General features: G+C 52.7%; 3 protein-coding genes across 4 annotated transcripts; 1 reads left to right on the top strand and 2 right to left on the bottom strand.

Moving 5' to 3' along the window:
- Window positions 1-1,078: 1,078 nt before the first annotated feature.
- APOA2 (apolipoprotein A2) lies at window positions 1,079-2,367 on the bottom strand. The gene is made up of 4 exons (XM_068965926.1): window positions 2,298-2,367; window positions 2,067-2,142; window positions 1,673-1,805; window positions 1,079-1,306 (listed from the first exon to the last, which is right to left on the bottom strand). The coding sequence occupies exons 2-4, from the start codon at window positions 2,116-2,118 to the stop codon at window positions 1,189-1,191; spliced, it is 303 nt and encodes a 100-aa protein (XP_068822027.1). The 5' UTR covers window positions 2,119-2,142; window positions 2,298-2,367; the 3' UTR covers window positions 1,079-1,188.
- Window positions 2,368-3,811: 1,444 nt separating this feature from the next.
- Window positions 3,812-8,668, top strand: TOMM40L (translocase of outer mitochondrial membrane 40 like). The gene is made up of 11 exons (XM_068965924.1): window positions 3,812-4,164; window positions 4,309-4,435; window positions 4,647-4,896; window positions 5,189-5,256; window positions 5,554-5,646; window positions 5,927-6,028; window positions 6,175-6,280; window positions 6,384-6,506; window positions 6,621-6,697; window positions 6,891-6,993; window positions 7,131-8,668. Exons 3-11 carry the CDS (start codon window positions 4,782-4,784, stop codon window positions 7,268-7,270), a joined length of 927 nt encoding a protein of 308 aa, XP_068822025.1. The 5' UTR covers window positions 3,812-4,164; window positions 4,309-4,435; window positions 4,647-4,781; the 3' UTR covers window positions 7,271-8,668.
- On the bottom strand, window positions 6,876-12,844 carry NR1I3 (nuclear receptor subfamily 1 group I member 3). Of its 2 annotated transcripts, none has more exons than XM_068965922.1 (9): window positions 12,805-12,844; window positions 12,370-12,509; window positions 11,657-11,787; window positions 10,325-10,494; window positions 9,754-9,893; window positions 9,384-9,529; window positions 9,172-9,288; window positions 8,883-8,988; window positions 6,876-8,118 (listed from the first exon to the last, which is right to left on the bottom strand). In XM_068965922.1, the coding sequence occupies exons 2-9, from the start codon at window positions 12,474-12,476 to the stop codon at window positions 7,989-7,991; spliced, it is 1,047 nt and encodes a 348-aa protein (XP_068822023.1). In that variant the 5' UTR covers window positions 12,477-12,509; window positions 12,805-12,844; the 3' UTR covers window positions 6,876-7,988. The 2 variants fall into 2 exon arrangements, with proteins under 2 accessions (XP_068822023.1, XP_068822024.1); XM_068965923.1 differs by having other exon boundaries at window positions 10,325-10,479.
- Between the last annotated feature and the right edge of the window lie 583 nt (window positions 12,845-13,427).

Genomic DNA, 13,427 nt, shown 5'->3' with positions numbered 1-13,427 from the left:
TAAGCCAGGGATCACAGCTACCAGAATTTCTCAAGTCCTACATGTCCACTAAGTTGGAGAACTACCGGGCCTTTAACTGGCTATCATGTCTGCTAGTTCTAGGCTCTAAGATAGCCACCAGAATTTAGGTCAGTTCTATGAACAGCACCCAGATAATGGTAAGGGAGGGGCTTCCCTGGTGGCTCAGACAGTAAAGAATCGTCTGTAGTGCAGGAGGTCTGGCTTTGATCCCTAAGTCAGGAAGATCCCCTGGAGAAGGGAAAGGCTACCCACTCCAGTATTCTTGCCTGGAGAACCCCATGAACAGAGGAGCCTGGTGGGCTACAGTCCATGGGATCACAAACAGTTGAACATGACTGAGTGACTAACACTTTCAATAGTGGGGGAGATACTTGGAATGAGTGTTCTGCAGACAGGGGTCTAGGTGAGAGGTTTTAAATGGAAGGATTAGAGCACCTCCAGGGAAAGCTGCTCTGGTGGCTCAGCTGGTAAAGAATCTGCCTGCAATGCAGAAGACCTCAATTCAATCCCTGGGTAGAGAAGATCCCCTGGAGAAGAAAATGGCTACCCACTCCAGTATTCTGGCCTGGAGAATTAAAGAGTTGCACATGACTGAGGGACTTTCACTTTCTTTTCAGGGGAGAAGCACAGTGTCCCCTGGCTCAGAATGGAGGGGAGGGGCCTTGGGTGACACCTCTGGGCTCATTTGGGGAAGCTTTCTCCTCTTCATAGTGTGGTAGAGGAAATTCTGAGGGGTGCTCTCATTTCCCATGACCTCTAGGAGTCTAGGGATTCAGAGTATGAATCTTTCATGCCTTTCAAGGTACCATGTCCAAGGCAAAGTCTCTCTAGGGCGTTCCCAGGCCTGTAAAAAGATTCCCTGGGTTTGGAGAAGAGTCACCAGCGCCTCCCACTCTGTCATTTCCATCACTGGTCTCGTCAACACTTTCTCCACCCCTTCACACCAAAACCCCTTTCCTGTTAGAAGCAGATTTCTCTTTGTTCTTCGTCCCGCTCTTCCCCCACAACCCTTATTTCTCCTGGTTCCCCAAAACAGACCAGGCTCACAACTTAATTCCTGCAAAGTTTATTGTAGAAAACAAGGAGTGGGTAGGGAGAGGAGTCTCAGGCCTGGCCAGTGGGTGTTCCAGGGACGAACGAGGGGTGGGAGGCCCGGGTCTGCACACCTCAGCGGGCGGCAGGCTGCTTTTTGGGGTCTATAAAACTGCTCAAGAAGTTAAGCAGGTCAGTCCCAGCCTTCTTGAACAGGGGCGTCAGTTCCTCCTGCGTCTTCTCAAAGTAGGCCCTGGCAACGTGAGGGGTTAGAAATGAGGGTGAGGGACGGGTACTGGCCTTCTTGTGGTGGGAGGTGAGACCCAAGGCCCCAAACCCTAGTGCCTGGTCTGTCCTGGCACGGTGAAGCTCCTAGGAGGGGAGGCGAGCTCTCAACTGGGCAGAGGAACCGAGAGGGAAATTCGAAGCCCAGTTCCTGCTGCCCCTCCCTGTCGAGGAGGTCTGAGGGATCTGTAGGGTGATGATGGCATTTCCTCTACAATTAAACCTCATCCTCCCTAGCCCCCCACCCCTGAGCTCAGTGCCCTGTGGGATCTCTGAACTTCGCCTCTTGCTCTCCATAGCCCCCTGGTCCCTGAACCCCTTTGCTGAGACTTACTTGGCTTGGGTTTGAAGCTCTGAGCCCTTGGCCTTCTCCATGAGGTCTTTGCCATAGTCGGCCACAGTCTGGAAGTACTGAGAGACCAGCCTCTGCAGATTCGGCTCCTCGGCCTGTCTCCGAACCAGAGCCCCTGTACATACACAGAAACACACACACACACACTCTCAGTTGAGCCCTCAACAATGAGTCCCACATCTCTGCCAGTATTCAGCCTCAGCTCTCAGCCCTCTCCCCAAACAGGTATCCAACTCCAGGTCTTTGGATGGGTTTTCTGGGCTTTAGAGAGGGGATGATTTTCCTTTTAAGCTCTCTGGTTGCCAGACCTGGGCACAGGAGCACAGACAGTGGGGCACCTTCTCCTCCTTGGGACCCCTCTTCAGCTCACACCCACCTTCAAGGCCACAGATGGTCAGGAGCAGCACAGTCAATGCAAGCAGCTTCATGGTGTTAACGGCAGGGAAAGTGGCCTGCGAACAGTCGGGGGCAGGGGAGGTCACTGACGCTGCATGGGCTTCCCCCTTCCCCTGCGACCTGCTCCCGACACGTCCACTCCAACCCGGCTCCCTCCTGTTCTACCTGAAGTCTGCGGACACCACCCTCGCCTCTTACTCCCTTACTGTACCTGGTCAGGGATGCTGTCCTCACCTTCTGTGTCTGGCCTGGCCGAGGAGGCAGGGGCTATATATCTCTGTGCTTCCCCACTCCACCCCGTCAGGTGATAAGGACTTTGGAGGAGTCCAGTGGGGCAGGGACCATGCTGGAGTAAACAAGTTAGAGAAGTTAGGGGAGGAAAGGCCAGCATATAGGAGAGCCTGGTGATGGGGTCGGAGGGAGGGCCTTAATGGATGCCAAGGGGATACGTTTTAGTCCTATTCAAGACTCATTCCTTTGGGGCCTGGGACCAGTAGTCCTTGGATCTGAATCCTTCAGTAAGCAGGACTTCTAGGGTTTCTTTCTCTTTTTTCCTGGAAAACTTTGATGTATCAGATCTGACGACCTCAGCCCTTGGTATCTTTGTATCATTATGGGTAAATTTCATCTCCCAACCCTACCCCCATTCACTGAAACTTGGCAGAGAGGTACTGGGGGACAGAAAAAAAGCGATAAAATCAGGGACAGGGATGAGGGGAATGCAGGTTAGGAGAATGAGGATTAGGGCCAGAGGTCAGGTGTGATCGACTCTGTACTTTTTTGAGTTAATGTGTAATGAATGAGATGGGGGAGAAAACACTAGAACTAGAATGACCTTCCTGAGTGCAGATCAGCAAGCACAGCCCACCCCCAATAAAACAAATTCAGAAAGCAGCTGCTGCCCACCCAACCCACCTCCCCCCACCCCCCCACCCCCATCACTGGCGTGCTCTGGCAGGATAAAGGTTGAAGGTCTCTGGGCATTCGATCCCCTTATCAGTTCCAGGCAGTGGTCAGCCAATACAAGTCAGCAGGGGCCATAACATCCCTCCGACCAAGGTCCTGGCCCTTGTCCCTGTCCTGATTGTGAGGGAGGACAGAGATGCACTCCCCAGGCCCGAGGCCTTTGGGTGAAATCAGCTAAATAGAGATCACAAGTATTTGTATCTTTCATCCTTTGACCTCTTCCTGAGAGATGGGAGTGGTGACGTGAGAGCTAGTAGGGGAGGCGACCAGAGCCTAAGAAATTTTATTCTATCTTATACTATTCCCCTGTGGAGCACTTGGTGCTTGAAGGGGCGCTCCATTGATTTGTCCCTGGCTTTGGAGTGGAGTGCATTTGAGGGCAGGAGCCTGTATTTCTCGATTTTATTTGCCAACTCTGCCTAGGGAAACTTTTCACTTTCTTTCCTAGGGAACCAGGGAAGGAAGGATCAACTGCAGAGGTCATGTGTTTCAGGGACTACTTCTGCTGGAACTCAGGTTGCAGCCCCTGCTCCTCTACCCCAAACTCTCACACCCATTCCCTTTCTACAGAGAGGACAAGAGGGTAAACTAAAAGGTTTGGACCTCCAGGAGGGAGGGTGGGTCCCTTTTCCTACGAAGAGCTGTACCTATGAGTGGAATTCATATGAGAGTGTACTGTGTACTGTGAAGGACTGAGACGTGGAGTCCCCAGGGGTTCGTATGGGTCTGGGTGGGGGCGGGGCCCCTAGGAGAGATATGAATCAGTGTTCGAAAGAAGTATTCAGTCTTCCCTGGGCCACCTTTCACAGGCTATATGTCTCCAGGCTACACAGTGGAGGGAACTTCAGTGACTCCGGCCCCAAGATGCTCCCTCTTAGTGTCTTGTTAGCTAAAAGGTTTTTCCCGACTTGGAGAGGCAGGGCACTCTAACGCCATCTATTTGAGTAGATTGCCTGGAGAATCCCAGGGACGGGGGAGTCTGGTGAGCTGCCGTCTATGGGGTCGCACAGAGTCGGACACGACTGAAGCAACTTAGCAGCAGTAGCACGGACCTAACCAATCAAGTACCGCCTGTCCCTGCAGTGCCGGAGTTGGAGCTCTCCGGACGTAAGGTCGGCCACGCCTTTGCGTTCTCCTCTCCTATTGGCCAATGCTCGGCAGCCAAACAGCCTTTTCTTTTTTAAAAAAATCCTTTGGGCGGAGCCCAATCAAGGAGGGTTGGGTCTCTGAAATCTTTTTTTTCGCCCGGTTCCAAGATGGCGCCCATGACCACGCTGGGGGTGCAGCGTGAAGCCGCAGTTCTGCCATCACTCAAGATGGCTGCCCCCATCAAGATGACCGGGGTGTGCCTGGGGGAAAGCGGTAGCATGATGGTATGAGAAGGTAAGGGTTGTTGCCTCATTGCAAGCCTCGCCATGTGGCCTAGGAATGAAGAGCAGAAAGACTAGGAAGCTGGGTAAAGTCTGTGGTGGAGACTAGGATTAGAGAGTGGGGGAGGTTACAAGGGTGACAGCGGGATTAAAGATGCAATGGGAGTGTGCCTGGGGTTCAAGCTCCCCACCGGTGCCCTCTCCCCCTACTTTTCCTGTTCCAGGTCTAGCGTCGGACTATGTGGAAGTTTCTGGGACTGGGGAGCCGGATAATGGGGGGTGGGGCCCGTGGAGGGTAGAGGGAGCAACAGCGTCCTTTCCCAGGCGAACCCCGGCCCCTCCCTGACCTCTCTACTGAAATGGGGAACACACTAGGCCTGGCACCTATGGGGGCTTTGCCCCGCCGGAGCCCCCGTCGAGAGGAACCTCTCCCCAACCCTGGGAGCTTTGATGAGCTGCACCGGTTATGCAAAGGTGAGAAGACACTCGAGGCATTTGGGTGTCTCAAGTTGAAGGGGCAGAGAAGGGCGGGGTCTTGAGTGCTGGGTGTCCAGGGATGGGAACAGAAAAGGGGAGATCACAGCTGGGGCATGCAGCTTCAGGGAGGATCAGGCGCCCCCATGGAGTGGAGCATTTCCTGGTGCAGGACTTGAGAGGAGGTCAGTTCCTCCAAAGCACTTCTGTGGGATTGAAAGGGGAGACGACTTCGTGGGGGTAGGGGTTCCTTGTCTGCTTATTCCTTCCCTTCCGCCTCCCCTCCCTTCAGATGTATTCCCAGCACAGATGGAGGGAGTGAAGCTCGTTGTCAACAAGGTTCTGAGCAGCCATTTCCAGGTGCTCCCACTTCTCTGTCCCTTCCTTACTATTCCTTCCTGCCTGTCCCTGGATCTTATCCTTTCCTTTCGTGCGCCCCCTTAGCCAGGCTATATGGGACAGAAGAGGAGGGATATGGGGCCCTTTTGACTTCCTTTGCCTGTGGGACTTGTTGCTTTTAATCTGGCGACCCTCTGTATAAATTGGAATGTTTGGGTTTCTTAAAAGACCTGCCGGATGGGGAATAGATGAAGGGTAGGATGGGGGCTTGAAATGGAGCAAGAATGCGATCTCCTCCATGGATTTCTCTTTCCTCAGGTGGCTCACACTGTGCACATGAGTGCTCTGGGTTTGCCAGGCTATCATCTTCATGCGGCCTATGCAGGGGACTGGCAACTTAGTCCCACTGAGGTGAGGGCTCTACTCACCTGGGTTATCTCCCCTACAGCCCAGTTGGGACTCAGGTGTAGAGGAGGAGGAAATGTGTTTGTCCTGGGGAAGAATGGGCAGGGTATGTCCTCTGTGTTTCTTCTGAATGGGAGAAGGTGGGGAAACCTATGTGTGATGAGTTGAGAGTTTGTCTTTGTGATTCCACTAGGGGGTGCTGCGTACTGTTAAAGAAATCCTACGTTTGGATTGAGGCTGAGGGGTGCCCTTCTCCGTGTTACTGACTGTGGACACTCTTCAACAGGTGTTCCCCACTGTGGTGGGAGATATGGACAGCAGTGGCAGCCTCAACGCCCAGGTCCTGCTCCTCTTGGCAGAGCGGCTCCGAGCCAAGGCTGTCTTTCAGGTGACCGGGGTTCCTGCCTTCATCCACTGAGGCATTTCCTCTTTCTCCTTCTCGAGTGTTCTGCCCTGGTGGCTGAGGGACAGGCGTAGAGGCAACAGTGATTGTAAAGAGAGAGGGAGCTTTCACTTCTTGCCCTCCCTATCTAGACGCAGCAGGCCAAGTTCCTGACCTGGCAGTTCGATGGCGAGTATCGGGGAGATGACTACACAGCCACTCTGACCCTAGGAAATCCAGACCTCATTGGGGAATCAGGTGAGGAATGGGCACAGGGTTCTTTGGCTCTTGGCCACCCACCTGCTCGTGGAGAGCAGGCCTGTCTCTATGACTGACTCCGGGTCTCCCCACTCCCCCGCAGTGATCATGGTCGCTCACTTCCTGCAGAGCCTCACGCATCGACTGGTGCTGGGAGGAGAGCTAGTTTATCACCGGCGGCCAGGCGAAGAGGGGGCCATCCTGACACTGGCTGGGAAGTACTCGGGTATGGGGTGAGGAAGAACAGTGAGGGGGAGGGCAACTCTGGACTTGGCTGGAGATGCCGGCCTGTGTTCTACTGCGGTAACGCTCTTTTTCTCTTCTACTTTGGTTTTCACAGCTGTACACTGGGTAGCTACGTTGAATGTGGGATCAGGTGGGGCCCATGCAAGTTATTACCACAGGGCAAATGAGCAGGTGAGTCTGCTGAGCCCGTGCCCTTCCCCCAGCAGGCCCCTGCGGACCCCCACAGGCCCTGCTGACCTGCTGTTTCTCCTGCCCACACCACGTGTGCATTTCATGCTTGCCTTCATTCTGCCAGTCCCCTCTCAGGACTCCTCTTGTCTTCACCGAGACAGATCCGTCTCCCATCCTTGCCCACTGTTCTCAGGTTCAGGTTGGAGTGGAGTTTGAAGCAAACACAAGGCTACAAGACACAACCTTCTCCTTTGGTTACCACCTGACTCTGCCCCAGGCCAACATGGTATTTAGAGGTGAGAACTGTTCAGATGATATTCTGAGGTGCTGAGGGATTGGGGCGGGCAGTGGGAGGGAAGTGCTGCCTTAAATCCGCTGACCCCTTTCTCCAAGCCCTGTTAAATAGCATAGTGTGTATTCTCTTCCCCAACAGGCTTGGTGGATAGTAACTGGTGTGTGGGTGCTGTGCTGGAGAAGAAGATGCCCCCCCTGCCTGTCACCCTCGCACTTGGAGCCTTCCTTAATCACTGGCGCAACAGATTCCACTGTGGCTTTAGCATCACTGTGGGCTGAGGTCATCCCAGAGCCAGTCCACACAACAGCGGGAGCCTCTGAGCCAGGTGTCCTGGGGCCAGAGCCCTCTCCAGAGCTCACCTTGCTGGGTGACCTCCGGGTCCCAAGAGCAGAGTGGGGACAGGACCACAACCTCCTCAGAACTGGTGCTGCCACAGGGGCAGCTGCTGAGGCAGTGGTTTGAGTCTCCCACCTCTGCCATCAGTCCAGTACCACCTTCCCATGCTCTTACGGCTCTGGACTAGGGAGAAGAATTAAGGGGTATGTCTGGCTGAATTTTCTCTCCTCACTCCCATCTCCTTTATTTCTCTGTGGATTAAAGCTCCTAGCCTCTTTCTCTTCAGAGCAGAAAAATCTGCATGGGATTTACTCCCCATTCTGTGTTCCATCCCAGAGTTTCCCAAACTGGGAAAAGAAGGGCTGAAGGGCTCAATCTTTGACCTCAGAAAGTGGGGCCCACCTGTTCCCGGAAGGAGCTTCTTTACCTCTTAGCCCTGAGGCTTCCTCCTTCCCCATCTTCTGTGCTTCCAGAGAACAACTTTGTCCCCACAGCCACCCCTCACTCTCCCTATTACTGCATGAAGAGGCAGTTACTGCTTTAATCTTTCTTTGCAACCGATGGGCTCCCTGTTTACTGTCTCCAACCTCTGGCCCCAGGATTCTCCCCTTTCCAGTCCAACGTGTCCAGATGGGGCTGGGGAAGGAGGTAGATTGGGCCTCAGCTGCAGATCTCCTGGAGCAGTGGCATCATGGTGGACAGTCCCTGGATGTTCTGGATTTGGTACCAAAATGCATCGTGAATGCTTCGGAGATCAGCCAACAGGCCCAGCAGCTTCGCATATAGAAACCTTTGTGGTCACCAGGGAAAGAGGAGAGAAATAAGGCAGCTAAGAGTCTTGTCCTGAGGCCCTGACCCCCTGAATTGCCTCTCAGTGAAGCTAGGTCTGAACACCAAGTTCCCAAGGGGGCTCTGTGTGACACTGACTTCTCTCACCATGCTGTTTTTCTGGAACCCAGAGCCCAGAGGGCCAAGTGACAGATCTTCAACTGTGTGGATCTGGCCTCATAGAGCAGGTTCTAGAAGGTGGGTGTGTTCTATGGTATTATAACCCTCTTCTGATCAAACTGGCACACTGAGGAATAAGCAAAATAGAAGTGGAGAGTGCCCAGAGCCTGGTTAGCTCATGGACTGTGGAACCAGGGACTGGCTTTGGCCATGAAACTGAATGACCATAACTTCAAGGGGAATGAAAAAGGAATTGGGCCAATGGAGAGGAGGGGAAGGGCCAACAGAGTGAACAAGACTCTTGAGGTTGCTTTAGTCTGGAGAAGTTGGCTTGGTGAGGTGATGGATGTCATCAATCTCAGGAATGCTATTACACAGAGCCTGTGAGCTACCACTTTGCATCTCTGCTGAATAAAAAGATCTGGAAAAAGTGAGATGAAACAGCAGTAGGAGCAATTTGAATGCTGAAACTCTGAAATGGGAGGGAAGGACTAGATCCCCAGGGGCCCTGGTTTTCCAAAGGAAAGGACAGTAAAAGTGCTCTTCCTGAGTTCAGTTCACCCCAACCCCTTTCGTACAGCCTCCACGTGCCCAGTCCCACCATACCGGTCCCGGGGTCGTGGCTGCTGGCCTTGGATGTAGTTCTGCAGAGTCAGCGCCATCTCCTCTTGCAACTGATCAATCTCCTCCCTGCAGGTTATTCCAGGCCGGTCTGTAAGATAGGGAGTGAGGAAGGATAAGATGGGAGGTTGTGGGTGGCCTGAAGAGCCAAGACTGGGATAGACCCACTCCACAGGTTTGAAGACCACAAGCCCTGGATGGATGAATTGAGGGAGCTGGGAGTTTGGGCAGAGGTGCTAGAATGAACGTTTCTGGGCTTTGGGGGAATGCTTACCAGGAGAGAAGAGGGCCATCGCAGCCATGAGCACATACTCAGGCTCCTGGAGCTGCAGTCGGCGCAGTGTCCTATGGAAGCCAAAGAGGAACTCCAAAAACTCTTCCTGGAACCCCACTGTTGGAGATACTAGGCTTAGGAGCCTGTGGGTCACCTCGCCACATACCCTGCCAAAGGGATGCATGCCCTCTGCTGCCCGAGCACCGTCTCACCTTGGGCTGCATCTTCTATGGTGTAGCGAAGAGGCCCACAGAGGAAGTTTTGTGTTTGGAGACAGAAAGTGGTGTTGAGTGCAATATGACAGATCTCTATAGCTGCTCCCTTGAGAAGGGAGATCTGGTCCTCCATGGGCAAGGACCTGTGAGAGGCAGGAGACCTGCGCTTTAGGCTGAACTTCAGAGAGGGAGAGGGACCCCCAGTTCTTACTGAGATGCTTAAAAGCCAAGCTGAGAATTCAAGATCCACTCCTTTAAAGGACTGAGGGATGGGTTAGTTTGGTTAGTGACTTTTTTATTTTATGGAGTGGGATTATAATTTACTAGAGCAATTTCTTCCTGAAAGGCATGGGGAGGGGTCACATACCGAAAGAGGGGCAGATCCTTGGTGAACTTGATGATTTGCTGTACCATGAAAGTGTTGACATCTGCGAAATGCATGAGCAGGGGCAGTACAGGGACCAGGGTGGGCAAGCGCTGGTGATGGATGAACAGATGAGCTGGTGGCTGCAGAGATCAGAGCCTGAGTGAGAGGCCCCAGTCCTAGGGGTCTCTTTTAGTTTTCTCTAGTCTTATCTGATGGCTCAAACGGTAAAGAATCTGCCTGCAGTACGGGAGACCCAGGTTTGATCCCTGTGTCGGGAAGATTCTGTGGAGGAGGAAATGGCAACCAACTCCAATATTCTTGCCTGGGAAATCCCACGGACAGAGAAGCCTGGCGGGCTACAGTCCATGGGGTCACAAAGAATCAGACACGACTAAGCGACTAACTCAACAGTTTTATCTTGGAAGGATTCCAGGCTGAGAAGTCTGCCTCAGCTGGGATTCTGGAGAAGTCCTATCCTCTATCAGGGCATGGCACACAGTCCCCTCCCTCAGGCCAGCCTCCTTGGGCACACTTTTTATCTTATTTCATCTTGAATCCTATAAATGCTCACCCTGAACTGCACAAACTGGTCAAACATGGTGCCCACATGGCGAGAGTGGGCCCCCAGGAGTGTCCGGACTAGCTCCTTCTGCTCCTTACTCAGCTGCATCGATGCTTGCTGTGCCCGTCGCTGGGCCTGTCTTGCTCGCCGCAATGCCAGGGCTTCTGCTGATAGGATCACTGTGCCCGGGGAAGGGATGTGAGAAAGCTTGAGACCAGCAGAGAGCACATCTCTCTGCCAGCCCCTGGCTTGGGGCCCTTGGACACTGCACAATGGACACAAGGAGGGAGGAGTTCCTGACATTTCCTTGGGCTCGACTGGAATCCCAGAGGCTCCAGGTGGTAGGGGATTCCTGAACATTTTCTCTGACCCATAGGACACTGGCAGAAAACTGCACTGTGGGAGGGAAAGGAAGGATGGACAATAAAGTGGGGAAAGCATTAGGAGATGTTTGGCTTCTGGGGGAATATTGAAGACGGAGGGCTCGTGATACCAAAAACATCACCTTATGTTGCAATAGCTTTATAATTTCAAAGCTTCTGAGGTTAGGTCTCAGTGAGTGAAACAATCCTATGGGTAGAGAGGGCAGGTGTGATTTCCATGTTTTTCAGAAACATAGACAGGCTGACATTCTAGTTCCAGGTCCAAGGTCACAAAATACTTATATGATGTAGACTGCATTCAAGATTTTTTTTGACTTCTGTGGTTTCTTTTCTACTGCCCCATGATGAAAAGTAATGTGATGTCACAAAGGAAATAAGGGTCTGGTGAATACTGACTCTCCAGTTTTCAGCTGAGTGTACTTAGGCAAGCTGATTTCTGGTAGTTTAGGTTTATTACAAGCTACATTGTCTTCTGGGGGCTGAACCTAATTACTTGGCACTGAGAAAAAAATTAAATCAATTATTGAGTAGTTACTAAGTAACGGGTACTATACTTGAGAGACAGAGGAGAAGAAGCAAGCCATAAGAATACCTAGGAAAAGAGCATTCTGGTAGAGGGAATGGCAAGTGCAAGTATAAGTACGTACGTCCCCAGGAGAGCGTACTTTGGTGTGTTTGAGAATGGCATTGCCATCAGTGTGGCTGGGATGGATTGAGCAAGGGGAAAAGCAGGAAGTAAAATCTGAGAGGTGGTATGGCAGACATGGGACTGTGAGGCCATGGACCATAAGAGAGATGAGGGGCCCTTGGAGATCTTGAGCAGGATAGTGACATTGTCTGGCTCGTTTCAAAAAGCTTACTCTGTCTTCCATGTGGAGGATAATGCTGTGGGAACAAGGGCAAAGCATAGTCAGGGGAGGACACAGTAGATTCTTGGGATGGTAGGGGGCCAACTCACTGTCCTTCTTCATGCCAGCATCCAAGCACTTCTGCCACCTGCAGGCGGGGCAGTGGCGCCTCTGGGCCTTGTTGACCTCACAGCTTCCAGCGAAGGGGCACGTGAGACTCGTGCTTTTGTTGACTGTTCGCCTGTGGAGACAGACATTGTGAGGGTCAGGGATGGCAGCAAGCAGGTGGGTATGTGAGGGGCTACAGTGATATGGTCCCAGAGAACCTATGGTGGGGATTCCATGGTGGGGATTCCATGGTGGTCCAGTGGTTAGCGCTCGATGCTTTCACTGCCAAGGGCCCAGGTTCAATCCCTGGTTGGGGAACTAAAATCCTGAATCTACGGTGACATGGGCTAATCTGAGCTGTGTCCAGAAGTCCCTAGGGGTAGGGAGGACACAGTACAGCTCAAGCATTTCCATGGGGCACAGAATCAGTCAGGAGTCTATACTTTCTATAGACTGGACTAGTTTGGTATTTTGCAGGTAGTGAGTACACCTGACTAAAGGGCTGTGTCCACAGGACACACACTCTGCCTCCCTCTGTTCTTTTGCCACATGTTTATACAGTGTTGAGGTTGCCAGCGTGTCACATGCTAGCTACAGGGTGGTTAGGTTCCAAGATGCAAGAGTGCTGTAGCCAGGCAAGCCCTGGCATATGCCAAGGCTTAAAGGCTGCCTGGCAGGCAGTTTGGGAGGTTGCTTGTGTTGAGGAGGTTCTCACCTGAAGAAACCCTTGCAGCCCTCACAAGTCAGGGCATGGAAGTGGTAGCCTGTAGCCTGGTCCCCACACACTGCACAGTTCCTTGGCTCGTCTTCCCCACTGGCCATGGCTTCAGGTATTGGGGTGGCTGTCGCAGGCCCCTGAATTTGGGAGGGGTTAGCAGTCAGCTCTGGACCCCTCCTTGACGTTCGACCCCCCTTCTGCAGAGCCTCTCCCCAAACTTACCCTGGGCCTGACCCCCTGCGCTATCTGCCCTTCATTGCTTTTAATCTCTGCCCACCAAAAGATCTCCTCCCTGCTCCTTTCACACAGCGTGTGACCTGCAGGCCACAGAATCTGGTGTTGGATTCTCTCCCCAGGCTCCCCCTCTGCCCTGCTTTCTGCTTGATTTCAGGAGCTGCCAGTGTTTAGAGTTAGGATTATGGCCCTCAGTACCTGGAAAACAAGGAACTTCTGTTGTGTGTAGCCTCCGTTGTTCTCAGCGATTACCTGGATGGGGCACAGACTCTGGACCCAGGGCAAAGACTTGGGTGGGAGGTTTTCCCAGCATGCCCATGGTGCTGGCTGCTGGCACATGGGGAGGGACGCTGGCAGGAAGGGACCTCATGACTTGTTAGAAACTGCTCCCTATCAGATCCATAGGGACTTTCCTGACTGCCGAGTTTCATGTTAGATCTGCAGCCTCCTCTGTATATGGATTCTGGACAAGCTGAGAGGATGGAGGGAGAGTGGGAGACAACAAGCTTTTTCACATGCAGTGTGTCCGCAGTAAAAGAATAGGCAGAACAATTGTACACTGCTCCTCTAAGGTGAGTTCTTCAAAAGAGACTGGGGCCTAATTAAGAGCTTATGTATAAAGAGCCAGAAGAGGCACCACTTCCGAAGCAGGGAGGGCTGAGAATTAAATCAGAGTGGCCTCTAGAACATTAGAGGCATTTGGGATTGATCTGGGGACTCGTGCACCGGAGATGGCTTCATGAGAGTGTGCCCATGAAGCCACACAGGCTCTGTGCTCAGAGGGATCTTGGGCTTGTTTTAATGCTCTGCTATTTCTACTG

Source organism: Capricornis sumatraensis, chromosome 2, assembly GCF_032405125.1.
Source record: "Capricornis sumatraensis isolate serow.1 chromosome 2, serow.2, whole genome shotgun sequence".
NCBI lineage: Eukaryota > Metazoa > Chordata > Mammalia > Artiodactyla > Bovidae > Capricornis > Capricornis sumatraensis.
The sequence above is the reverse complement of the archived record's forward strand: the minus strand, read 5'-3'. Positions and strand labels throughout refer to the sequence as shown.